At 39.5% G+C, this 25,299-nt stretch overlaps 1 protein-coding gene across 1 annotated transcript; it reads right to left on the bottom strand.

Annotated features, from left to right (window-relative positions):
- Window positions 1–210: 210 nt before the first annotated feature.
- On the bottom strand, window positions 211–24,033 carry ly75 (lymphocyte antigen 75). Its single transcript, XM_030415295.1, has 35 exons — window positions 23,724–24,033; window positions 22,077–22,448; window positions 19,902–20,075; window positions 19,480–19,641; window positions 17,756–17,875; window positions 16,894–17,034; window positions 15,050–15,253; window positions 14,681–14,841; window positions 14,446–14,553; window positions 13,911–13,999; window positions 13,543–13,715; window positions 12,972–13,171; window positions 12,620–12,762; window positions 12,146–12,224; window positions 11,831–11,902; window positions 11,114–11,237; window positions 10,858–10,893; window positions 10,537–10,706; window positions 9,631–9,698; window positions 9,420–9,496; window positions 8,220–8,356; window positions 7,850–7,958; window positions 7,560–7,720; window positions 7,024–7,153; window positions 6,457–6,677; window positions 6,197–6,359; window positions 5,708–5,872; window positions 5,441–5,563; window positions 4,562–4,747; window positions 4,249–4,472; window positions 3,877–4,081; window positions 3,601–3,762; window positions 3,393–3,509; window positions 2,709–2,885; window positions 211–2,272 (listed from the first exon to the last, which is right to left on the bottom strand). Exons 1-35 carry the CDS (start codon window positions 23,818–23,820, stop codon window positions 2,097–2,099), a joined length of 5,226 nt encoding a protein of 1,741 aa, XP_030271155.1. The 5' UTR covers window positions 23,821–24,033; the 3' UTR covers window positions 211–2,096.
- Window positions 24,034–25,299: the final 1,266 nt, after the last annotated feature.

The following is a 25,299-nucleotide window of genomic DNA, read 5'->3' as shown; positions in this document are numbered from 1 at the left end:
CACTGCACTTATTTGTTAACTTTGTATTTGTTTTATATGATTACTGATCAAATAAAAGCACTAATTCCAATGGTTAGAAATATGCTGAATATCTTAATTACCTCTACTTCTGATACTTCAGTACATTTAAGATCAGATACTTTCATATCTTTTTATGAAAGGTTATATAGATAATGACAGTAAACACAGTGAATGACATTGAGACGGACAGGTGTTTGAAGACAGGAATTTTTATTTGGAGGATGTTGTACCTGATTTGAGCTGACAGATCTCTTAAGGAGTGTTGGGAAAGTTAAAAAAACCTAAACAAAAAAAACCCCATTTGGCTGACAACTTGATATGAACAGGTTAACAAGCCGTGCCGAGGAAAGCTCAGGCTTTTGACATTCAAATGAGTCAGAGCAATCTTTGGTTCATTCTCAGTTATAAAACGAACATCACATATTTACAAAGCATTCACAGCAAAACGGCAGTGCAACATGAACGTCTTTAAAAACTCCTCAGACCTCGTTGTGCTTAAACATAGCAGGAACTGTAGCTCCACGACATTTTAAAGTGCGATCTTACTCAGTAGTTAAGTGCATAGGAAAGTTTGATCAACATAAACAGACACCTCATACATACAAGTGCCTGATTCATTTTAAGACAGTGTCCTATACTGTTAAATCAATCAGCAGGACTGAAACTTGGGATTTATTCCCCCATCATTTCCATACTGACAACTATTAGGTGTTAATAAGTCAACTGAATCAGTAAATACGCTAAAAAGTACCCAATGCAGTGGCTGAAAACCCCCCGTTTTTTTCTGAAGTTATGATGCTGAAAGGCACAGTCAGTGTTTCTACTCACTTAAAGGCACAGTCCAACTAAAAACACATAGCAAAAATGTATTTTCTTTACAACTTGAGTGCAATCTCTGACAAAGTGGAGCCAATATCACAGTCCAATAAAAAAGCAACATAAAGAGCTCAACAGCAACGTTTCCTGTAAAGTATAATTCAATTAAAGGGGTTCTATGCAACGAATAATGGCCATTTACACGTATTAATCACTTACGGGAGGTAATTGTTGGATGATTTGTTGAAGTAGTTTGACACCGCTGGACTGTGGATTTCTTTGTGAAGGACTCATGTAAGATCTTTAGCGACAGTCCAAAGGATGTGACTTTATGCACGTTCTCAGTACATCTGCTAACAGAGAGCAACAGTTCCTAATGTCAGCTTAGAAATGAAGTACGCCAACATAAATATAAAACAACCGGCTTTCGGCACAACACAGTAGTTCCACAGAGCCCCTTTAAACATTGATATACCTGTATGGTGAACAGTCTTTAGTTTCTTCCCTTTGTTTGTGGACAGTTACGAGGCGTACTCTGGTAGAAACTAGTTGTAAAACTGTTAACAGTCACATCTGGGGACTATCTGTGGGAGAAGCTATCCAAATATATCACACTCAAGGTCAAAGAAAACAAGTCTTCCTGTATTTTCAGGTGAACTGGCCTTTTAAAAGTCGGTGTATTGATTTATTTGAGCTATGTGAAAATGCAAACCTTCTGTATTTGAAAATTAAAGCTTGAATAGTTTGAATAATGTACATACAGTAGTAAATCTATAAATGCACATTATTGTTTCGGATAGTTTGGAGTCACTCATACATCAGTGCAATTTAACCCCGGCCAGAGGGGAGTGTTTTATAAGGCTGCATGTTTCTGTAAATAAAAATTAATTTTACAATCTATATTATTTTTAAACAAAAAAAGAAACGCACACAAAAAAAAAAAGAGTAAAGAACCATCTCAAAAATCATCATTTACCAGAAATCATCAGCCCAGGTATTTACATCAGGTATAACACAGGGCTCTTTATAAACATCTAAAATAACCCAAATTAAGAAACCGAGTTTTTGGCCAATATTCACAAATCTCCAACAATATTTACAGTTTTACAGACAAGTTTGAATCTGTTTGAGCAGTTTGAGCATGATAAATAAATAATTTAAAAAAAGGGGGGAAGGCTGCTTCTGCTCCTGCTCAGAGGAACTTAAATGCACACAAGGCAGGCACATCAATACTCCCTGAGGCGGACTCCTCAACGCGCTCAATCAGCTTCTGTTATAATACTGGTGGTGTCTAAGTCATCCAACGTCCTCTCGTAGCGGACGGTGGAAGAGAAGTAGTTTCTTCTCTTCTTATAGATGATGAAGCCGACGGCTAAAATGAGAGCGATGAGGACCACGATGAAGAGACCCAGTGCCACAGGGGAGCCTGAAGACTCTGAGGGCGAGAAGTTAAGTCAGTCAGTTTTGTGTTCCCCCTGAATAAGATGACATCAGGTTTGAGTTCACACAGCTTTGATCTGAGATCAGATGCTCAGTGTTGGACAAACTGTCATTTAAAAATAATTTGTTTGCATAAAACACAGCTGTTGTCAATTAAGTTGTGCAACTTTTGAAAAGGTGGAGCTTTTCGACTGAGATTATATACACCTCCTAGAAAAACCTCTCTCATGTTTGTAAAGTTGAGATAAAGCAGCAGCCAGAAGCCGGTTGGTTTAGCTTAGCACCAAGCCTATTTTCTTGTCAAAAGGAAACAGTCGGCCTAACAGCTCCTCTAAAGCTCGAGAAAACAACAACAGAGCTAGCTGTTTGCAGTTTTTGTGTTCAGCTAACTGGCTGTATGTATTTTCCTTTGCTGCAGCTGTGATACTCACTTGCTTCAGTTTTGCAGACAACGCGACTGTGGCTGACCTTGCAGCTGACAAGAGTCCAGCTCGCATTTTGTCCCGCAATCAGGACGGCACACTGAGGCTCCGACTTCTCACCAGTGGACAAGGACTTCCAGTTTGAGTATTCCAGAGCTGAGCCATCCTGCCAGGACACAGCGTTACCTGAGAGGAAGTTGATGATGTTGAGGGTTAACATTTGACTCGAATAAAACACATAAAAAAATATTCACAAAATAAAAATGAAAAAGTTAAAGAGATCTGTAAAAATTGGTGTTATGTTGCTGGCAAACAGTTGCACATTTAAAATTCAGCAGACACGCAGCAACACTGGCTACTGTTTGGAGTTTATGTCCACTTAAGAAATTAAGAACAATATTTTCTCTCTCCTTTTTGCTGTTTTAATGCAGATGAAATGCAACAATTTTGAGGTAAATCGTTCACTTTATCAGACAAATGTACAGTTGTACAGTTTGAGACCCTGAACAGTTTCAGATATGGAGACATGGCTGCCACGAGGCATTTTTGTGATGGCTTTTCTGTTGCTGTAACATCTATTTGGATTGTGCTCATCTGAGGAATACAAATAGCATGCCTTTTCTTTGTGTACTCTCTATCAAAATCCTCATCAATGTTTCACTGTCTTGCTTCCATTTAAATTACAGGTTTTACCTTTATCATCGAGGACCACGTCAAGCCATATGCGACTGGTGATGAGAGGGTTTTCGTTCATGTACTTTGTCACAAAGTCGTTCTCCTCTCTGGTTTTTAAAGTCAGCAGTTCAGCCTCTGGCAGCAGGAAAAAAAAAAAACTTGGTGGACTACAGTTGCTTTAGATGAATACCAATTATAACCCTTTGTACACCAAACAAGAGCTCACCCATGCTCTGACAGATGCTTTTGGCCTGCTCCATGTTGTACACGGTGTAGTTGTAGAAGCTCATGTTGAAGGCGTAACAGTGATCCTGGTGCTGCACCCACTGGGACATACCATTGCTCTGAGGGCAGTGACTGGCCTCTTGGGCAGCCTGCAGTTTGGATTCTGATTCACAACACAGAAACAAGTTAGATGACGGTCACTGCCACAATGGTACAGCTTTGTACCAAAAGATTCAGTGGTGCTAGTATTCTCCTCTGAATCCTCTGAGTGTCTTACGCTGGGAAGTGGTGGAGATGTTGGTGGTATAGCAGATGGCCCCCTCTACCAAGTCACTGCAGTTGGTCCTCACCCAGTTTCCAGCAGGGGTTACAAAAACACAGGTGGGCTCTAGTTTGTCTGAGCTGGATCTCTCCTTTGAGTCAGAGAATGAGGCTGTGAAGTCATATCTAGTCCCATCGGACCACTCATCGGCTGAGCTTAACTGCATAGAGAGAGAGAGAGAGAGAGAGAGAGAGAGAGAGAGAGAGAGAGAGAGAGAGAGAGAGAGAGAGAGAGAGGAAACTGTTGTGTTAGCCCATCTTGTTTTTACAGCTGAAATCTGATGTGTGATTAAAGCTAGAATGGAGAGATTTTAAGAGAAATTCTCACATCCTGCTTCGACAAGCCGATCCAGAGCGGGAAGCCATCTATCTTAGCAATAAGCTTCACATGTGCATGGTGCTGGAAGTCGTGGACACTCGCCAGGTTACCTCCACGCTGATCACACTCTTTCAGAGCCTGGTACCAACTCAGCTTTCGGGTTATGACCTCATAGTTCAAGTTGCCGTATTGTTGGAGATCCTTGGCTGACTGGTTGTACTCCTGTTTTAAATCTTGGAAGGGGAAGGATAAGAACAAGTAACATTTATTTTCAAGTGGCAAGAGAAATATGAATTATGATGTACAAGTGTGATACACCAACCGTTATCCAGTTTGCAGGTCACAATGCTTCTTTGTTTGAACTCTGGGAACAGGTTTCTGTTTGAGATGAGAATCCAGTCTTGGTCAATGGTGAGACCGGCCATGAATGGTCCATCTACGTCGGGTCTGCCTAGAGCCCAGTTGGAATATTGGACATTTGTGCCGTCATACCACTTCAATTGGTTATCTATAGCCAAAAAAAACAGACATATATACATTATATAACCACATACACAGCCACTACCAGTATTAATATACTGGACAGCTTGTGCCCAGTTTCATGTAGGAACTATTGTTTTTCCACCAAGCTACGCCACATCACCGCGCAGAAGGAAGCTAGCACATCTACTCATAGACGAGAGGCTAGCTTACTAAGCTAGTTAAAGGTATAGATCAGCCAAGGAGGAGGCCAGTAATGTTTACATCCCGCAGAGACATTGCTGTCAACTTATACTGAAGACAAGTCAGACTTTTTTATGGCTGATATTTTCAAAACTCTGCAGCTCAAACAAAAACAACCTAGATGGATAAATAGCACTACAGGTAAGAGGAAAAATAAGTGTTTTGGATTTTGGTTTGAACTTTCCCTTAAACGTCAAGGAGCTCTTTGATGGAAACAGTGTCAGCCCGGGTTTGTGATCCAACACACCTCTATATAAGACTTTCTGGCCTGTATATGATCAATATCAGCCAATGCAATGAGTTTAGGTATCGAGATCTGTATTAGAAGAAAAATGTCTTGCGGCCTCATTACACAACACATCTACGGTGGCTTGAAAACAAATTATTTTACAAAGATGTCAGTAAAAGTGGCTATACATAGGGACCACAGATACCTCTAGTAAATAGACATCTGCGGTAAAAGTAATAAAATACAAACCGTTTTTATCCTTGAACATCCCCAGCCAGACAAACTTAACCAGGTTTTTAAAAGGTATGAGCTCCTGCTTAATAAACTCTTCCTCCTCTGCATTTCTGATGGTCAGGATGTCTGCATTTGCGTCTGAAACATAAATGCATCATCATAAGCAACATCAGTCCATTATAGATTATAGTTTCATGATATCTGTATTTTTGTCATCACAATATATACTACTTATTATTTTTCCAACACGTGGTCAGTGTTTTTAAAAAGTAAAATTCGTACGTAGTTTTTTGCAGGTCTCCTGAATCCGTCCTTGGTCGAACTGTTCCCATCTCGTGGCTACCAACTGGAAGGAGTAGCAGTTTTTCTTGAAGGGGATCCAGTTTGGACCGTTAATCTTATGAGGGCACTTCACTGCAACATCCTCTGGTGTGGTGATGATCTCTTCTGTAATACATAAGTTTAAATTTTTTTTCAGATTAAAAATGAAAAGATCTGCTTCTCATCTTTGTCATTTGACAGTAAATAAAGAGTCTCTGTGTTTTTCCAACTCTTGGTTAAACTTAAGAAGCAATTTGAAGCTGTCTAGTCATTTTGACCAAGAATTGACATAGTTATAAGCCCTTTTCTCCATCATCATGCAGTACAAATGCACCCCCAGAGGAAGGAAAAGAATATCTAGAAAAAATGTTTTGTACACTGGTAAATCAACCAGAGGCAGCAATAATCTGTATGAGTGTTTCAGTATATGTGTATGCAACATCTCCTCACCATGTGGTTTATGACAGATGGCGCCTCCCAGTTTTTCCTCACACTGCGTGGCTTTCCAGAAGCCATCAGTGTCCAGGTAGACACACGAGCCACTGGTGTCATCAGAAGACCAGCGACTAAACACAGTGTGACTGTGGTCAGTCCAACGGTAGTGGATCCCATCCTGAACACCAAACCAAAGACAACAGGAACATTATTTAAAAAGAATCTTGTAAATACAGCGGAATAAAATAAAGGCAGCCATTCTTTGGCGCACTTACGTCTTCGCTGAAGAGACCGATCCACATGGGAATGCGCGAACGGCTCACGTGCACAGTGAGAGTGGACTGAATTAAGGTGTTGGCCACACTTGCCAACCCCATGTCGTTACTCGTGCACTGCTCTAAGGCTTCAAACCAGGTGAGATTTTTGACCAGCAGCAGGAAGGTGTGGTTGTTGACAGTGAAGGGCTCTGTGGGGGTTTGGGGCTCCTCTAGTTTATCTGAAATGAGAAACACGTGTTAAAAGAACATCAAGTCACATTATATAATGCATTCTGTTCATTTTAGTATATTGCCATTTGTAATATGTTTTTTTTTTACATGCCAAGGGACTACAATTGTAAATAAGCATTCTTGCTTAATCCAGCACATTTACAGAGTATATTTTTACGCAGAGAGATGACCGGAAATAAAGGCAGAGAAAGACGGAGGTCCATGCATCATTTACTGCTCGATACTTATTAAAACCTTAATCAGAGTGAATCTGAAGAGCAATCATGGCTTCCCAGATGAAGATAGAAAATCTATGTAATAAAGTAGTATTAGGAGTCAGACATGCTGATTTACCTGCATAGTGCTGGCAAACGGACAAGTGTTGAGGATGAGTGCAGGAAGAATAGTCCCAGGTACCCAGCATGGCGGATTTGGGGTTATTCATCATGAGCACACACAAATCCATACTCTCTGGATCCCACGTCTATCAGAAAAGAACAGATAAAGTACAAACAAACATTAAATAGTGAATTAAAATCAGACTTGGCATTTGTTATTTCTTTGAAATATTCCATTATAATGAACTACGCCTTTCAGTAAAAAACATTCTGTATCGATCTACGGTCTGCCGCTGTAATGCCAACTGGGTAAAGCTAACGCATGGTGAGCACAGTCTTTTATTCCACATATTCTTGTCAAAACCCGGCGTGACATCACTTGAGGCAATTTATTGGCTAGCTTTGGCGAGGCTTCCTCTGGAGCTACAAAATTCAGTCACAACTTTTGATTCCACATGCTGCAAGTGCTCTCCAAAACCTCTACACAGACTTTAATGTGTAAGATCATTGGAGTTACTATTTAATAAAGAAGTGAAGATAAGAGGAACTTACATTGACTTTTATAGCCTTGTTCATGCCCAGAAGCAGTGGGTTAAAATTGAGGTAATTCACAGGAGACTTATCCATCCACTCAGGGTCGCCTCTTTTGATTTTCAGTCCGATCCAGATAGTGTCCATGTTTCTCATGTTCGGCAAAAGGGTGGTGATGAAGTCTTAAACAAAGATATGGTACAACAATTTTCTAACATTCAATAGGGCATCGGATTTGTCTTTTACAAATTTCATTAGGCATAGAAAAGCAAGGTATTTAACACCATTTGAGACATGACAGATGTCCTCACCTTGCTCCACCTGATCTGATATAGTGACCAGGGTTCCCCTCACTGACTGGCAGTCCTCGTTAGCATACTTGAATGACACAGGCTTCTTGCTCGTCATCAGCGTGTAGCACTAAAAACAGACAACAGTACGACAATCATTTGAGCAAAACCTGCTTAGTCAGCCTTTCTGTTACATACTCTTCATTGCCATTTGGCCTCAACAGACTTACAAGTTAAATTAAGGTAAAAAAAAAACAAAAAAACAAAGCTATATTTTGCATTTGTTAAAGCACTAATCTTTCTTTTAACAGCAATTCTGTTTTCTGTGATTGAAATGTTCAGTGTCTAAAATGTAGCTGGAGTATTAAATGAATCAGTTTAAGAATCAGACCTTATTTCTGAAGGACAGAGAGTTGTTTCCACAGGGCAGTCCTCCAGCCTGGGGATGCAGAGGGTTTATCTCCACTGACGTGACGTTGTGTTTCTCACACACAAAGGGCAGTCGCTGCTGGCAGCTGAGCTCATGATCTGGAAGGAAGCATACGACAATTAACGTGTGCATTTGTAGATGAAAGAAAGAAAAAGACCAGAATCAAGGTTAGTAAGCTCACAGAGCTTACAGTTTTATACTGCTCTGGTTAACTGTCCACTTAAATATTTGCTTATATTCTAATTCTCCTTTTGTAGTTTTTTTTCGAACTAAGAGCTTAAAATATTACAATATACTCAACATAAAAAAAAGAAAGAAGTTTAAAAAGGTATGTAAAATCCAACTTCAAAGTAGATCGGGACCATTTTATGAGTTAGCTGATACTATTGGCCAATATTGTCCTATCACAGGCATATAGTTTGTCTGATATTGTGCCAGTATAAAACTATTTATTTATTTATTTATTTTTTAAATACAGAAAAGGTGCTTGGGGTATTTTATAAATCATACATTTTCAGGTAAAATCACCTGTTTCAGTGCACTCATGTCATTTAAGACAATTAAATATATTGTGGAACTGTAAAAATATCTTGCCTTAAGTATTTAATACCTCTCTACAGCCTTATATATTGATCACGAACATGGAGCAGTGAAGTTAAAGTTTGGAAAAAACATTAGATTTCTCTGTTCCAACAGCACATGAATAAAACAAAACAGTCTGTCATCAGGTTACGATAAATATGTCAATGTTTCTAAACTCTGATCACTGCATGAAAATACATGACATCATCTTTTTCCAGCTGAGTCACAACTACTTTGAACCAGCGAGAAGAGGGAGCACAAAAACACAAATCTGTCCTTTCCAACAACCAAAGCTGTTCTAATGCAAAACATCCTGTGTTAATGTAGGACCCCATCTACCAGAGAAAAACTCTCACTGAAAAATATCTGTTTTCAGGGCCTTTATTTTCATTTTATTTTCCAGATTAGACCTATAGGAAAAATATATTTCACTCTTCTTATATTAAAGAACATCCTGCATTCCCAAAGCTGTGAGATGCTGATACTTAAAATGACTTATTTCAAAAATGCCTGACTTTCTTTGACTTTGACCTGGCAGCCAAATGCATTGTGGGCGATGACACAGTGATGTTTACGCACCTGGAAAGTAGTTGTCAGGACTCATGGAGGTGCATCTGCCCAGGAAGACTGAATGATAAAAGTACATCTGGGTGTACCTACAACATGCATTATTTCAGCTGGTTAATCTCCACATCACATTTTACCACACATATACAGGTATACGCATCATGAATATCTGCTTGATATACAAAATGTGCAGTATAATGTGTTGATGATTAAACTGGCTTACGACATGGGAAATATCCGCCCGGGCTGACTCAAATCGATCCACCAGCTTTGCTTGGAAGAAGTTGATATCTGTTCAAAACATGAAAGCTTTATTACCACACAATAACTGAATAATGTAATCAACTTTAAGACCTTCAAACTTAAGCAGAGTTCATAAAGTACTGCACAAAAGAGAACTTGCAAGGCAGTAATCCTTGGGAAAACACACAACAAAAGGGTTATATTTTTAGATGATTTTTGTGGTAAGCTTGGGGGCAGAATTTAGTTCCACTTTATTTTGACTGCTTCCAGCTGTGTTCTCATGAAAAACTGTCAGCTTTCCATGACCAGAAGTTCGTGGAAAGAATTCACTGGGTCATTGTCCCCTGTCTCTACAAATCGACTATAAAAAAAATGTAAACAAATGAGAGAAAAGGAAAGGGAATTACCATTTATTCATGTTTTACCCCTTTTGTTATTGACTGTACAGCAATTTCTATGAACTTGGAGCCATCCAGGTAATTTCACCTTGCCCTCCCAGCAAGTGACCTGCTACCTAATGAGTTTGCAGAGTAGAGGGTGGTGTGTTTCTTAGACTTTACACCTCTTTTTTTCAAAAACTCTTTTACATTGTTTTTGTAAATGTGTTAGCTCGAAACATTAAAAAAAAGTTGTGTGGAGACAGACAGACAAACCTGACAGTCGTCAGTTTAGCCACTAAAAATGAACACTCTTTGCCCATGAATGACAAACCTGCTTTCGTCTATATGTGTTTTGAATCAAGGACACATTTTTTGTGCTATATCTGCTGCCATTATCACTGTTACCCGCATGTGTGCCCTTCTTAGGACCAAGAACTAAACAGGCAAAGAAACAGTAACTCACAAACTACAAGAACACACACAACTTATAATCCCCCCTCACTTACATTTTTTATTTCCTGGTGGATCTGTGAGCCGGCAGTTGAGCTCAGTGGTGCAGCCAGTTTGCTGCCATTGGCACTGCAGTAGAGCTTTGCCTCCTCAAAAGATAGTTTAGGCTCATTAACAAACCAAAACTCTGCTCCATCTATGAAGATTGATGTCTCATGGTGCCCACCTTAAACATGCGACAAACAGCTTTAAAATCATGACACGGTTTAAACAGTAACAACAGACATATTAAAGGAAAAAAAGGTTGATTCTAAGAAATTCAGGCACTGATGGATCCACACTACAGACTCATAATTAGGGAACGATGTGTTCATTACCTGGATTGTACCAGTCTGGGATTTTTGGAGTCTTTCCTGTTGAGGCATGAGCAATGAAAGAGTTAGAATACAACCAGAAACACGCAGGTAAGATCATGTTCCAGTAGATGTGTGTATTAGCCCAGATGGTGCATTACAAATAAGTCACCTACTGTTTAGCCACTAAAGTCTTTTGACATTACAAATCCCTTTACTGAGGCAGTCTAGATTTGAGCTGACATACGCTTCACAGCAATTCTTGTATTTGAATTCTTACCGCGGGGAATTTGGCAGACCCACTCTAGTCTGGCGTCACAGTGAAATGGTGTGGCAAAGAAAGGAGTGGGGGGTAAGTCGTGGAGAAGAAACACAAACAGGTGTTTCAAGGAGCTCTTCATTGTCTAATGAGGACACAGATTGTTTGCAAAATGCAGTTCAGTGACAATTCAAGAACACAATGTATCTTTATCTAACAACACAATCACTAACTGAGACAAACTAAATGAGAGCAGAGGTCAGAGTCTCAGAAAAAAAAACAACCGTCTTAAATGTAGGGCAAACAGCAAGAGTGAATCAGCTGGCACGCCCTTCTACAGGAACACGGAAGTCAAACAAACAAAAGCAAGTGACAGTGATGAGGAAACCACTGTTCTGACTGGCTGTCTTTGTGGGATTTTGTTTCAAGTCAGCATGTAGGACATGGAATCACAAAGTCAGTGGGGGCCGATTTCAGCTGAGGCGCTTCTCATGACTCCCACAGCTGAACAAATGGCCTTTATTCACAGGTCAAGCTGCACAGTATGGACAACAAGATTCCACAACACTAAACACTTCAAAATATTGAAAAAACTCGCAGAGATATATAAAGTAAGAGAAATATAAGAGTCTATGAATTTAAATATACATAAGTGGGAAATGGAGAATAAAGGCAAAATAACCATGTTTATCTCTCACTTTAAGAATCCATTCATTAGTACAGATCTACCCAGCGCACCTTGAATGCAGTGCAGTCCCGACTGTATGCATCATCCTCATGGAAATCCTGGTGTAAAACATCCATAGATACCTGAGAGAATGAATAAACAGATTTCACACTCAGAAATAAATATGATGCACTAAGAGAGAGAAATAAAGGTGCATTTTCAGCAGCAGGTTTACACAGATATACAGACTGAATTCCTATTGAAAGAGTATAACGAAAAAACGCTGGATGATCTGACAACAACACTGACGTCTTAAGATACAAACTATACTGTATGTCTTCTCACAATGTGTTATGGAGGGGTTTAGGGGTCAAGGTTATACTCACAGGCTGGCCATTGCTCCACTGCCAGGAGCGATCGGCTGGGTTTCTCCTGTTCAGGCCAACCCAGAAGTATCGATTATCACTGCAACGAGAACACCAAAAGAAACCAATATTATTCATCACTCTAAATTAAATCTTTTTTCAAAGAAAAAAATAAATGAACAAATCATCTTCAGTACTTCTAATAGGGATGCTGGCATCTTATTATTAGATACAACAGTTTAGACTCAGCTCAACTGTTCAAAAATGTAAGTCAGGAGATCTAATGTGTTTCTATTAACATCAGAGTAAAGTGCTGAATGTTTATGTGGACACTGAGAAGAGGTTGAATTCTGAGGTAAATGCCTGTAGAGAGAAGTTGGCATGTTAAGCATTTAGCCATCATAATCGTGTATAAAACTTTAACTGGTTAATGCCAAATATTACCAAAACCCTGATTAATGCTTCTTTGTAGTACTTGTGTGCATGTGTGTTTACCTGATGGTATTTCTTATGATGCTGTGCATAGCCCTCATCTCAAGATTACTTGTGAAACTGGGCAGGTTGGCACCCAGAGCCTGACAGAACCTCTCAGCTTCCTCCCAAGAGCGCTTCCTGCTCAGCCTTTCCTCGTGAAACACCTGACAAGGTTAAAGAACAATTTACAACTGCTTTTAAAACACATCCAGTACAGTAACACCCTGAACTGTAAAGGAGATCCAATTCAACTGTTATCAGATCAGGTCAGGCAATTTCCCTTTAACTCCCACTACAACCATTATTACCCTTGCCAAATAACTGCATGACTACAAGTGTTCAAAGTCACACACACACACACAGACACACACACCTTGTAACAGTATTTGATGTTTGGTTTGGATACCCATCCATCAGGACAGGTTGCATTAGGGTTTGGCTCTGGTTCAGGGGGTGGAGGTTGACTGAGATCTATTCTACAGATTGTGCCAGCCTTAAAATTGGTGCAGTTCTGCACCACCCACTTGCCCAGGGGTTTTGTGGTGGAAATCGCTGCACAACCGCCATCTCGCTCTGAAATACACATGTAGATGACACACAAAGAAGTCAAATCTACTATGTGGAACTGCTCATTGCAGTTTTTTTTTTACCATAATCAAGGAGTTTGGCTTCTAGATGAAAAACATCTGCAGTTTTTGTTTTTTTATGACACTAAATATAAACAAAGAAAAAGGTAAAAGGTTTTCTATGCATTATTTAATCAGTAAATCTGAACCCCCACTTAAGAAAAAATAACCATATTCTTGAAAGAGCGGTTCAGATTTTTAAATTATATCACTATACATTAATCATGAGTCTGTTGTGACACTGCTAGTCCTCCAGCCATGTGCTATTCTGTCATTACGTAGAGTGGAGCAGCAGAAAACAGTGTGGCTTTTACTTACGTGGTTCAAACCAACCCCAGTTGGTGTATGTAACCACACCCGGGGGGGATCCATCCTGACTCAGCCACTGGTACTCCCCTGTGTTCTTAATGTCCTGCAGCCCTATCCAAAAATACTGAGGGTCCTTGCTGATCTGCTCTCCAAGCAGACGGCTGATAAAGGCCTGCTCAAACCTGTAAAAGATAAATATGAGTGACAGTTTCCTGCTCAAACATTGAAAATACAGTTAAAATACTGTACTGTTTAGGAAAGCATATGTGATGAATGAGTTTTAATCTGCCTCAGAGTTCGAAAGAGAGGTCTTCTGTTGAAATGTTGTGAAATTGGTGGGCAGCAGCAGTCAAGTCACCAGCTGAACAGACTCCTACCTGTTTCTTATCGTGATGTTACAGCGATCTTTGAAGGATACTTGTTTGCTGTTCACTTGATAACAGGAGTTGCCGTGTCTCCTCCAACTCTGGGGAATTAACAGCAGTGAGACTTAAGATGCATTCAAATGATAAGAAATTGCATTAAAAGATTAGCTGCTAATATGGCTACAAATCTGACTTTATCCTCTTTATCAGTGAAAAGCTTACCAAATGTCATCTGACCTTGATAGCATGTGATATAAATAAAATACACAATCGCATTGCCACTCCATTCTAATGATTTTATCATTTGCTGACAGATGCTCGTAGGCTGAGGACAAGATGTCCAAATGTGGACGGATAGATTTCACTTGTAAACATAGATATATATACGCAACAAAAAGAGTTTACATTCAATTAAAAACTCTTTTGGTCTGACCCTAATTTACATGACATAATAATTCTATACTGTCAGTTTCCAAGTAACACAACACAAAACACACTAAAAACAGAAGGCTTCCCTGGAAAGTCACACCATTTAGACAATACTCACACCCTCAGGGGGACATCCAGCCTGTGACGATGATTCCTTGACCTCTCCTTTCTTCTGGCACATGAAAGGTAGCCTCTGTGAGCAGTTCCCAATCCGCCAACCATGAGACTGTGGAGAATGGACATAGGTTTGATTTTCAAGGCCTCATATAAACAAACTTAAAACAGAGCCTTGGCAGTGTACAACACAGGTCTGACAAAAAGACTGGACACAAGGGGAAGGGACACAAATGTACCACTCCAGCGTAGAAGACACAGCTAGGATCCTGAGTGGGTTGGACTGGTTGGGATGTGTCCCAGTAGGTGAAGGTGACAGGCGCCTCATCGATCCACTTGAAGACAGTGGGGCTCAATTGGATACCAATCAGACCGATCCACACATCCAAGAATTGGCCATCTGATGGATCATAACACACATAAGAACATTACTTCACGGAAATGTGTAAAGTCAGTCGGAGCAGAGGCCTCATGAGAGAGAACATTTTGAATTGAGTCCTAGATTCAGGCGATGCATTGGCAGATATTTAATTTGTTCAAAGAAAGATGTCTACTTCAGGACTAAAGTAATGTAATATAAAAAAAAAAACTGAAACAGAGAGATTTACCTTTGTGGAAATTAGTGTATATCATTTCTTTGCTGTCGATGGAGTGGAGGCTGGCCAGAGAGCCTCCCCCTCCTCCCTCTGTATTGTTACAGTGCAGCAAGGCATCTGTAAAGTTTCTGGGATTGTCCTCCACTAACTTGTAACACCAACCGCCCCATGGGACCCAACCCTGGGCACACACTGTTTCTTTATATGCAGAAGACTCTACATAGAAGCAAAAAAAAGGAAAAGTCAGATTAATATTATAAATGTATATTTAGAACAGAAACAGAACAGAGGGATCTCACTTCAACAACAAACAGCAGTACTTAATATGCTGATTGACAACCAACATTGAAAAACAAATAAAAAGAACAAAAAGAAGTGAAACCATAGCATCGCTGAGTGTGTTTATATTGTTTTGTATTTTGTATGCTACTGGACACTAAATAAAGTATCTATCTATCTATCTATCTATCTATCTATCTATCTATCTATCTATCTCTCTATCTATCTATTTAATCCACATTACTGGGAGTGTGGGGCTTCTACCGTCCACTAGCTACAGTAATTTGGATCAAACATGTTGGTCTTGTTGGATCTGATGCATATATGTAGCTAAACTGTAGTCTAGCCTGACAGTCTGTCAGTTCACCACTTTGGACCATAAATATCTCCATGCATATTGGTTTGAACTGCACGATATTCAAGATCCCTGGATACATTCCTATGATTTTAGTTTATGACCAAATACTTGAAAACTGAATTACATTCCCTTCAGCTTCATCTGCACTTTGTGTTCATTACTAAGTAGCTGTTATGTTATGTTATCGTGCTTACATGCCAAACTAAGGTGGTGAACATGGTTAACAATACACCTGCCTAATTACAGCCCCACAGAGCTGCTAGAATGGCCATTAAACCTTAGTTTTACTTAAAGACGCTCCAAGGAACATTTATTTTGTTGTTGTTGCCCCCTGTGGACAAAAGTGGTATGAGCACCACCACTTACTGTCTTAAAGATCGTGATCATGCTAACACATGCATTTGTTTTGAATAAGAGTGAAAGACAGACTTCTTTTTTTAAACACACCTGTTCGCAGGAAGTATGGCAATAAGGTAATGTATCTATTTGATTCTATTTATTTGATTAACTGTAATGCGACACAACACAGGATTTGTTTGCTCAGGAACATTAATTTTGTTAAACCGAGCTAAAGTTACCAACATTCCCTAGTGATGTTGTGTGTTCATAATATTATGCCAGCAGCTCAGTCGCAAGGCCAAGAGAAAATGTTACATTAGCAGCCATTTGTTTTGCCTCAACACCAGACAGTGTCTTTTCTCCAGCTGACACTGCCATAAAAAGTAGTTTTAAGCCGTTGGTCTTGACTGCTTAGTGTAGGTCACAGAGGCATCAGTATTAAAGTGAGAAGACATATGACAGGGTTCATACACATTTTTCAAGGTCAAATTCAAGCACTTTTAAGGGTAATTTTCAAGATTTTCCAGCACCTTATTGCTGGGGTAAAAGTACTTATCTACAGGAATATATATACTTGTGATTTTATTCTTCATGTTTTATCACAATTATGTACATTATATTATGTTGTAAACATCTAAAATTATGTTTCATAATAGCAAAAACTTCAGAAATTAATTATTCAGTCTGATCCCAATTTTGTGAAAGACACAGAGTTATAATGTCAAGCACTTTTAAGCACTTAAACTAAAATCCAAGCACTTTTCAGACCTTGAAAACACAACATTCAAATTCAAGCACTTTCAAGGATTTCAAGCACCCGTACGAACCCTGATATGAGTATGGAAACTGAAGGCAGAAACTGAGGGCAGCATTACCCTACCTGTGGTTCCTGTGTGAGAGGCATTGACACTCTTCTTGCAGATGTATGGCAGCCGTTTGTTGCACGACTCAGACTCATAGTTCTGTTTGGAGTTCAGTACTCCACAGTCTGACTCAATAATCGGGGAGGTGGATGGCATTCCTGTCAAACACATTCCCACACACAGCAAATAAATATAAAATCACAACCTGACTATGACAGCAGAGCAGAGGAGTGGTGTTTACCTCTGGATATCTTTTTTAGGTTTCAGCTTATCAACTGTGTTTCACACAGAGAGGTGTAATGAAAGAGACGTTTTATGTTGCAGCACCGTTTCACCACAGCGCTGCTAACAGCAACACTGACATGTGGCAAATTACAGCAACCACAAAGAGGCTCATATCTGTAGAAGGCCAGATGGCTGCAGTATCCTTGACGTTAACACTGGAGTGTAAGAACGACACCAGAATGAAGAAAAATACAGCAAGCATATTATAATAGCTGGATGGTTTTATAAAGCCTTCCATTCAGTGCTATTAATGGGTTATTCAGCAACACTAACAATCCCAATGCCACACTGTGTCCAAAAAACAGGCACAATGAGCTTCTTTTTTAACACTGGACTCATTGTTTCTCTGACTGACACCAAGTTTGGTGTGCAAAGAGGAGCAGGTCCTGAAACCAGCTGCCTGCGGTTATGCAGACGTTATGCCTACAAATTAGCTACACAATCTATAGATAGTATATTTCACAGAAATGTTGAGCTTAGGCACTTCTTTTTTTTTAATCAGCAAGAAATGTAACACTTTTAGATTTAAGCGTGTCATTTGCATACATATTCTCAAAAAAAAAGGAAAGAAAAAAAATACAAAACCCCCATCACCTGTTTCCCACCGCAGGATGGAGAGAGGGGAGCCATCCGACCACTGCCAGCCCTGAGTAGTGTCTAACTGGTGAAGGCCGATCCACACCCTCTCAGGCATTTCGTTGAGGCCGTCCAAAACTGCCCAATGCAAAATCACAGCACACAAGACAAAAGTTGCATACATAAAAAAAAGCAAATTAGTCACAGTTGCACATGTGAAACAACAACATGGAAAAACACAATCACAGGATTAAAAATAAATTGACTTAAAAAGGACACAGTCAAGCCCTTACTGCCACATAAAACCAGTCAGTATCAGTATTCCTTTATTGTCCCACGAACGGGGAAATTTGTTACACTCGTGATGAGGGTTTTCTGACATCCCAAAAAAGTTAGTGGCTGCAGCAGCGTAGAGATAATAGGATGCAGTTGCAACAGCTGCACTCATAAACTTATCGTGAGATATTGTAGTTGCTATCTATGTGACATCCTACAAACACCACATATTGTACACAAAAGACAAGGCTGCTGCAGTGGTTTTCAAATTTTCCAAAGACATGCATCCTTAAGCCAACAAGACTGTTAAAATGACTATATAAATATTTGTAGCACACTGTAATTGCATCAGACTGTGTTTCTAGTCTGTTTTGTTTGATTTCATTTGATCCAAAGAAATCTTAATCTTACTCTGTTTTTTATTGCCTATTGTTCAGAAAATATCATTCTAATGCTTTTCTTTGCCTTTGTGAAAAACTTTGTCTGTTTTGCCTCCGTGTTCAAAATGTATCTTACATAAATAAAGCTGCCTTGCTTTGAACTTGTCTCAGTTGTTTTCTTTTTTCTCTTTTTTTGACCTGACAGGGAACAGCATACTGAACACAATTTTTAAAAAGAAATAACAGAAGAAGAAAAAGAGGAAGAAAAAGTAGACCAAAGTGGCCTGTCTCAACATCCACGCTTGCAGCTTGGGTGACAAATTTACAGGAATCACCAACAAGTATAGTTTTTTTATTATTTGCAGAACAACATATGAGTAAGGTGCTGATGTCGTCATGCATCGAATAAGACAAATAGATGGTCCTCAGTTACTGTAGCTTCACTATTTTTCATTCTCTAATACTTGGACATGAAGAACAGTGGGTGAGAACAACCAAGTCATAAGCTTGACAGTAAAAAACAAATATGGGGGGGGGGCTGGACATAAACCAAAACCTTTTTAAGTGACCGGTTTGTGAAAGAAAGTTTATATGAGGTGATATTTACCGGTGATAATAATTGATTTAATATATATAAATAAATAAATATCAATAAAATCTTAAAATCACTTCAGTTCCTTGTGGGATTTGGGAAAGAATACAATAGATGTTTCTCTTTCTGTTCTGTTGTTTTCCTTGAAATAGTTTGGTTCATAAAACAATCAGAGATCTGCTCAAAAGGAACATACTTCCTTCAAAGTTCCCAAATAGTATACATATCATTTCTAGGCTTTCACAGGTGTAGTCCAGTTCATCTTCAGAATAGGATTTGTGTTTTTTTTTTATGATTTTCATGTTATTAATGTGTGCGTTATGAAATGACTCTCACATCAGAGCATTTAATTGTGTTGGTGCAACATGGCGTCCAACATGTCCAACATGAAGTCGATGATTGTGACTACTTTTTCATTCTGATTTTAACAGCTCATATGTAGAGTAGAAACAAGCGCAGATGAAGAAGAAGACAAATTAATATATCAGTCTCACAGGTTTTGGAGTGGAGATCGTTGGGGCCAGACACACTCAGCAGGTCAGCTCCCTGACTGCGACATGAATCCAAAGCTTGCTGCCAGGTCACCGCGGCACTGGAAACAAACTCATAGCAGGATTCCCCTTCCGGCCCAGCAAACAGAGTCTGGCAACCCTCCTCTGCAAAGTCAAAGAGACAATGCGAGTGTGCGTCATTCAGTTTTATGGTAGACGTAGTTTAACATGATTAATTATAGACAAATACAGATTAAAAAGAGAAAGTAACTTTGCACATGTCAGTCTCAAATCTCATGACTGAATCTTGGAAAACATCCAGCTTCTGACAGTTATGCCGTATTTTTAAACAGGGCTGCTGAATGTCTCCATAGTACGTTTCTTTACGAGTTAAATTGCCAAATATCATTGAGAGCTCAACATACCAGGTGTTAGACAGTGTCCCATCTTTCTGTCTTGATCAAAGTCTGATGTGGTGGCACACCAGGACAGTCCAGGTAAATCTGCATCTGGGAGGCATTCATGATGCCAACTGCCATTGTATTTGAAGGGGAAGTCACAGGGAGCCCCAGCAGAGTTCCCATCGGTGGTGTGGACAACTTCACAGAGAGGAGAGGAGAGCAAAGAGTAATGTCTCTTACAAGCCTCTGGTATTTGTGTCAACCAAAAACATCTGTAGATTTAATTTGCATTTGGCACTCAAATGATAAGTAACTAATGCCAGAGAATCTTTCTTTTGAAACATTGATGGATTGAAGTTTGTTTATTTCTGGACAACAAAACCTAGCATTACCTAACTATCAAAATAGGTTTCTACGATCCTCACCCAAAACTTGCATCACATCCCCTGAGTTGGTAAATGAAAGAAATGACTATAACTAACTACGAGAATTAACATAATATAATATAATAGATATAATACAACACAATATCTAAAAGAGGTTATATCATGCTTTTTGGGTTTTTGCCTTTCCTTTATTTTGTTATGTAGCACTTGTGTGCATGTAAAAGGTCTGCAAAGTGAAAAAGCCCATGCTAAAGGGAGTTACTCTCTCACAAAGAAAACACTGCTCCTGCAGTGCCCAAATAACTTGGTTTCGAGTCGAGCCTCAACTTCCATAACTTATGTGCGTCATTATGTAACAGGCAATACATAAATAGATATCTCTATATATTCATTATAAAATATACTCCAGTCAGTCAGCAGACATACAGCTGTAGCAGCATTATTTTGGATCACACTATCTTTGCTTGACATGACCCAGCCTCTTATTGGCTACATCCTGCACAAAGACTGAACAGAGGCGAGTTCTTTCACTGTGTAGCTAAAATGGGGCCTTGAAAAGATACCATGCGAAAATGGGATGCAGCAGCAATGCACCACATGAGAAAAATAATGTGTTCTTTCTACTAGGACCCCCAAATAAAAGTAGGAATCTGGATATTAGCATAATATGGCCTCTTTAAAAAAGAAAGAAGTGAGTGGGAGTTTTCTATATTTTGAAACTGTCTTTGTACAGAAAATCTTATTAATGAAGACATGACACTTTTCTTTGCTGTTGTTTTTTGAGTTTGTTGTTTCAGAGACAGAAAGCGAATACATTTCACGACAGTTTTAATTTGCACAAGTGCAAATCTTTGATTTAAAATTACCAAAAATACAGCACTCAAATGCATCTTCATGCCAGTGTAGAGCCTATCCTTTTATTTTATTCTTTTTATGTTTTACTACAATAAGGAAGAATACACCAATCATACTTTTTGGTTGCCAGTTCGGACCATCTCCAGAGAATGTTGAGTCATCAGCTTTTGATATTTTGGCTGTTTTGGTAAATATGACCACAGTAATTGGAAAAATGGGCAATCAAGGGCCTAAAATATTCAACCCTGTCTACATCTATTGATAATTTTGAGTGTAAAATACATTAAACTTGAATCTATTGTAATTTCTCACATTTCTGCTCACATTTTTAAAGGTTAGCTGATATAATTTGATTAAATATGTATAATTAGACTTATGCAGTGAGCATTACCTATGAAACAAAAGTGAAAGCAAGTTGTCATGCTGCAGTCCTGAAGCATATTAGTACACTGACACAGTTACAAAGAACACTCAAAAGAATTCCCCAATAATTCAGAAGGGACAGTTTTGGATTGTTCTTCTAGCGTATGTTCTTCAGGTTTCAGAGGAAGTCCTGTCTTAACCGTGGATCTGACAAGGTTGTTATGTAGCGTAAAGAAGTAATAATTGATAAGAATGACGATAACCCAGCAGTCAGGCTCTGTTGAAAAATGTAAGAGAACCTGTTTGGTCAAGTGACACAAGAGCCAAAGGAGATATGACCTGTATATACAAAGCTGTAAAGCATCACAAGGCTGACATAAATTCACATTGAATTAAGGAAGTGGATTCTCTGGCACAATTTACTTTGTTGCACTCAACACAAACTGAATTTAACACTACTTTCCTTTCCTGACTCACAATTTCCTCAAGCATTATTCAGTCCTCAGAGCTTTTTAATGGACAACTTGAAACACTTTATGGATTGAAGTTTGTAAGTTTTTTCACTCTCAGATAAGATAAGTGAAAGCACACTCACTGCGGTATAGCTTCTGGCAGATGTTGTCCTGAGATCCTCCTCTTAGCCAAGTCTCATTAGTATCCCGTTTGGCGGAAACCTTGCCCTCGCTGGCCGCCAGGCCCATCTGGTAAACGGTGAAAACAGCTCCATCCAGGCAACGCCACTGCAGCAGGATGCTGGAGCCACAGTCAACCAGGGACAATGTCTTAGTGCGGACGTCCAATGCCAAGCAGAGGGACGTGGCCACATGGAAGAGCCGGTGACCTGAACCCCACTTCCACAGCTGGGACCTGTTGTCTGGATCACAGGTGGTGAGTCTGAAGTCTGTTAAAGTCTCTGTTCCCAGGCACTTCTCTGTGCTCGCGTGCTGGATGGTGAAAGCATCCTCATCTGTGGAAAAAGCAGACACAAAAAATAAAACACTGTTGGTTTATATGATCTTTTTTATGCTGTATAAGCAAAAGGACAATCCTCTATAAATCTAAGTAGCTCAGTTTCAGTACATTAAGACCATATGGGGGGGGGGGGGGGTTTGGTTTTTCTTTTAAAAACCCTTGGGGACAAAAACCAATGCTGGAACACCAAGAAATGGTTGATCACTTTCATATTTCATGGGCTTGTTTTTAGAGGCCTTCAGTTTGGCAAGAGATAGCGAAGGCAAGGAGACAATTTGAACGGAATTTGATTACTTATTTGTCCTATTTTACCAGGGAAAACCCCGGATAAATCAACAGCATGGGATGAATATCTTTAAAACACTTGTGACAAGAGCAAGAAAGCCGTCATAAAAGGAAAAGGTTGCATTAGTCAAGGAAACGAAAAGTATGGCGAAACCTACCTTTTTTTAACAATATGTAGAACAGCGGGGGGAAATGATTACATCTAGTGTAGTATATATTTAAACCCTTTACTCTGGATGGTGATTTTACAGGGCTGTTTCCAGTATTTGTTTAGAATCCATGTAAACTTGATTAGTTTGAGGCCAAGGAATACACATACCAATCAAGTTTTGAGAGGGCTTTGAAAGAAAACGTGCATATTCATGTTTGGAATTACATTTCTAATCAAGAAAAAAAGTACATGCAAGTCGCCAAATAAAGAAAAATGGTCAGTACCGATATAAAATACTCAATGAAATATGAAGCAGACGGATAAAATCTGCTGGCAGACATATAGTAACTACGCACACACATGCTTTCTAATGTAGAAACTAATATCATGTTACAAGCTTCACAGTATGGTACCGCAGTCTTTCAGGCTTTGATTATATACTATAAGAAGCATTACCTACACAAAATGAGAGCTGTGTACAGATGTAAACATTGAGAGAGCTACTAGAGGAGGGAGGGAGGGATGAGTATGCAGTTTGTTTGAGCTGTCAGACACGGTGTGGCATCACACTCACTGTGGATTGCAACGATATCAAACTGCTAACTAACGAACTTCAACTAAAAGCTGGTTTGCACGTATCTGTCTCCACTTGTTCTAGTCGAGCAGGTTTGTAGCTATTGTCCTCGGTTTCATGCCGTTGACGAAGTTATCACGCCAGTGACTCGAGTGTGAGTGGCAGAAACAGCTCGGACATAACTCCAAAAACGCAATTTACGACGCTGAAAAAGTAAAGGACGGGGAAGGAAAGGAGAGTGGCGTAGTTAGATAACTTACCGAAACCTTTAACGCTGGCCGGTAAGCAAGTCCCCGGGAACAACACCAACACAGTCAACAAACAAAGGCAAAGTGTCGCTCCGGATATTTTCAGCATGGTCACGACAGAGACTTTTTTGTTGCATTCATAAATCGTCTGCCCTCCCGGAGTGTTGAGCTGTGAATGCAGGCCGGTCGATAAGTGAACTTAAAAACGAAAGTAATCGTACAGAGTAATTAACCCAACTCTAACCCAGTTCTACCAACTGTCAGATGCGTTGTGTCCGCTGTCCCGCTCCGAACACACGCGTTAAGCTAGCACTAGCCACAATAAAATAACAGACTTCCGGTTTTACGTACAAAAATACATCTGACAAACTGCTCATGAGAAATCACATAGACGCCATGAAGACGATCACACATGTTTTGGTTATCCATTTAAACTCCTCCTTCTGTTAACCGTCAACGTTTATACTTGTTTATGTGACGCATCTTTCTTCAAAGTTAGCTAACCGCTAACTGCGCCATTAGCTAAATTAGCCAATTTCACGACCCTATGGGCTTTATCGAGTCACCTGTCCACAATTCAATTAGGTATATTAAGAGGTGATATAATTGCATAAAAAAAGCACAACAGATGATATAGAAGCGTTACAAGGCGCAGCGAATGCAACGCGGTGCTTTTATTTTGAAGGCGAAATCACTCGTTTTCCTGTTTGCAATGTTTGATTTCCCGGCTCTTTGCGTGGGGGCTCTCCCTTTACACTCCCTGGCCTCTGTCCCGGAAATTAGCTCCATATAAACCCACTTCACGCCCACTCGGTAGTTTCCGTCAACTAAAAGCACTCTCATGTTGTGTTTTGTAATCCTCCGCTTGCAGTGTCAAAAGTCCCTATTGAGACCAACAGCGGAGCACTCGTGATGTATTGTGGTGTGGAAGTTGTCTTTTTATCTGTCTGTAAACGCACCAGCTCTTATATATAATGAATTATTGATTGCTTTCCATCCTGATGTCAGATGCTGTCAGCAAAACTGTCAATATCTGCACTTTGGCTTGGAGTGTGTTTTATTTAGATCAATCAAACCTATAGTGATCTTTATATTTTTACACAAAAAGCCTTCAAACACTCACTCAGACTCCACAGAGACTATATATCTGGGGCGCTGAAGAGATTATTCCAATTCGATAGGACAAGAGTGACAAGGACAATACTCAAGGAACAAAGATAAATTATTTTAAAACAACAACAATGTCCTTCTTAATCTATATCAGGAACAGCCCACAAGGACAAACCTACTAATTTAACAGAGTAACTTGAATCTGAACATGCGAGACCCAAAGAGCTATTTTGTTTTAGGTCTGTCTAGTAGTTTGCCTTCCCCTGACCTTTGTCATGATATCTTGCAGTGATGGTGAAACACTACAAGCAGCAAGCCTGTAGACTAGTACTTTAATATCACCCTACATTTAGGATACAACACAAGGTCCAAAACTGCAAACAACTGACCCTTCAAAGTTTCGGTTGGATTGTATTATTACCACATGACTTCTTTGATCTAAGTAGTCATGAGGGTGTGCAAAGAAAAAAGGAAGGAA

This window comes from Sparus aurata, chromosome 4 (genome assembly GCF_900880675.1).
Source record: "Sparus aurata chromosome 4, fSpaAur1.1, whole genome shotgun sequence".
Taxonomy (NCBI): Eukaryota; Metazoa; Chordata; class Actinopteri; order Spariformes; family Sparidae; genus Sparus; species Sparus aurata.
The sequence above is the reverse complement of the archived record's forward strand: the minus strand, read 5'-3'. Positions and strand labels throughout refer to the sequence as shown.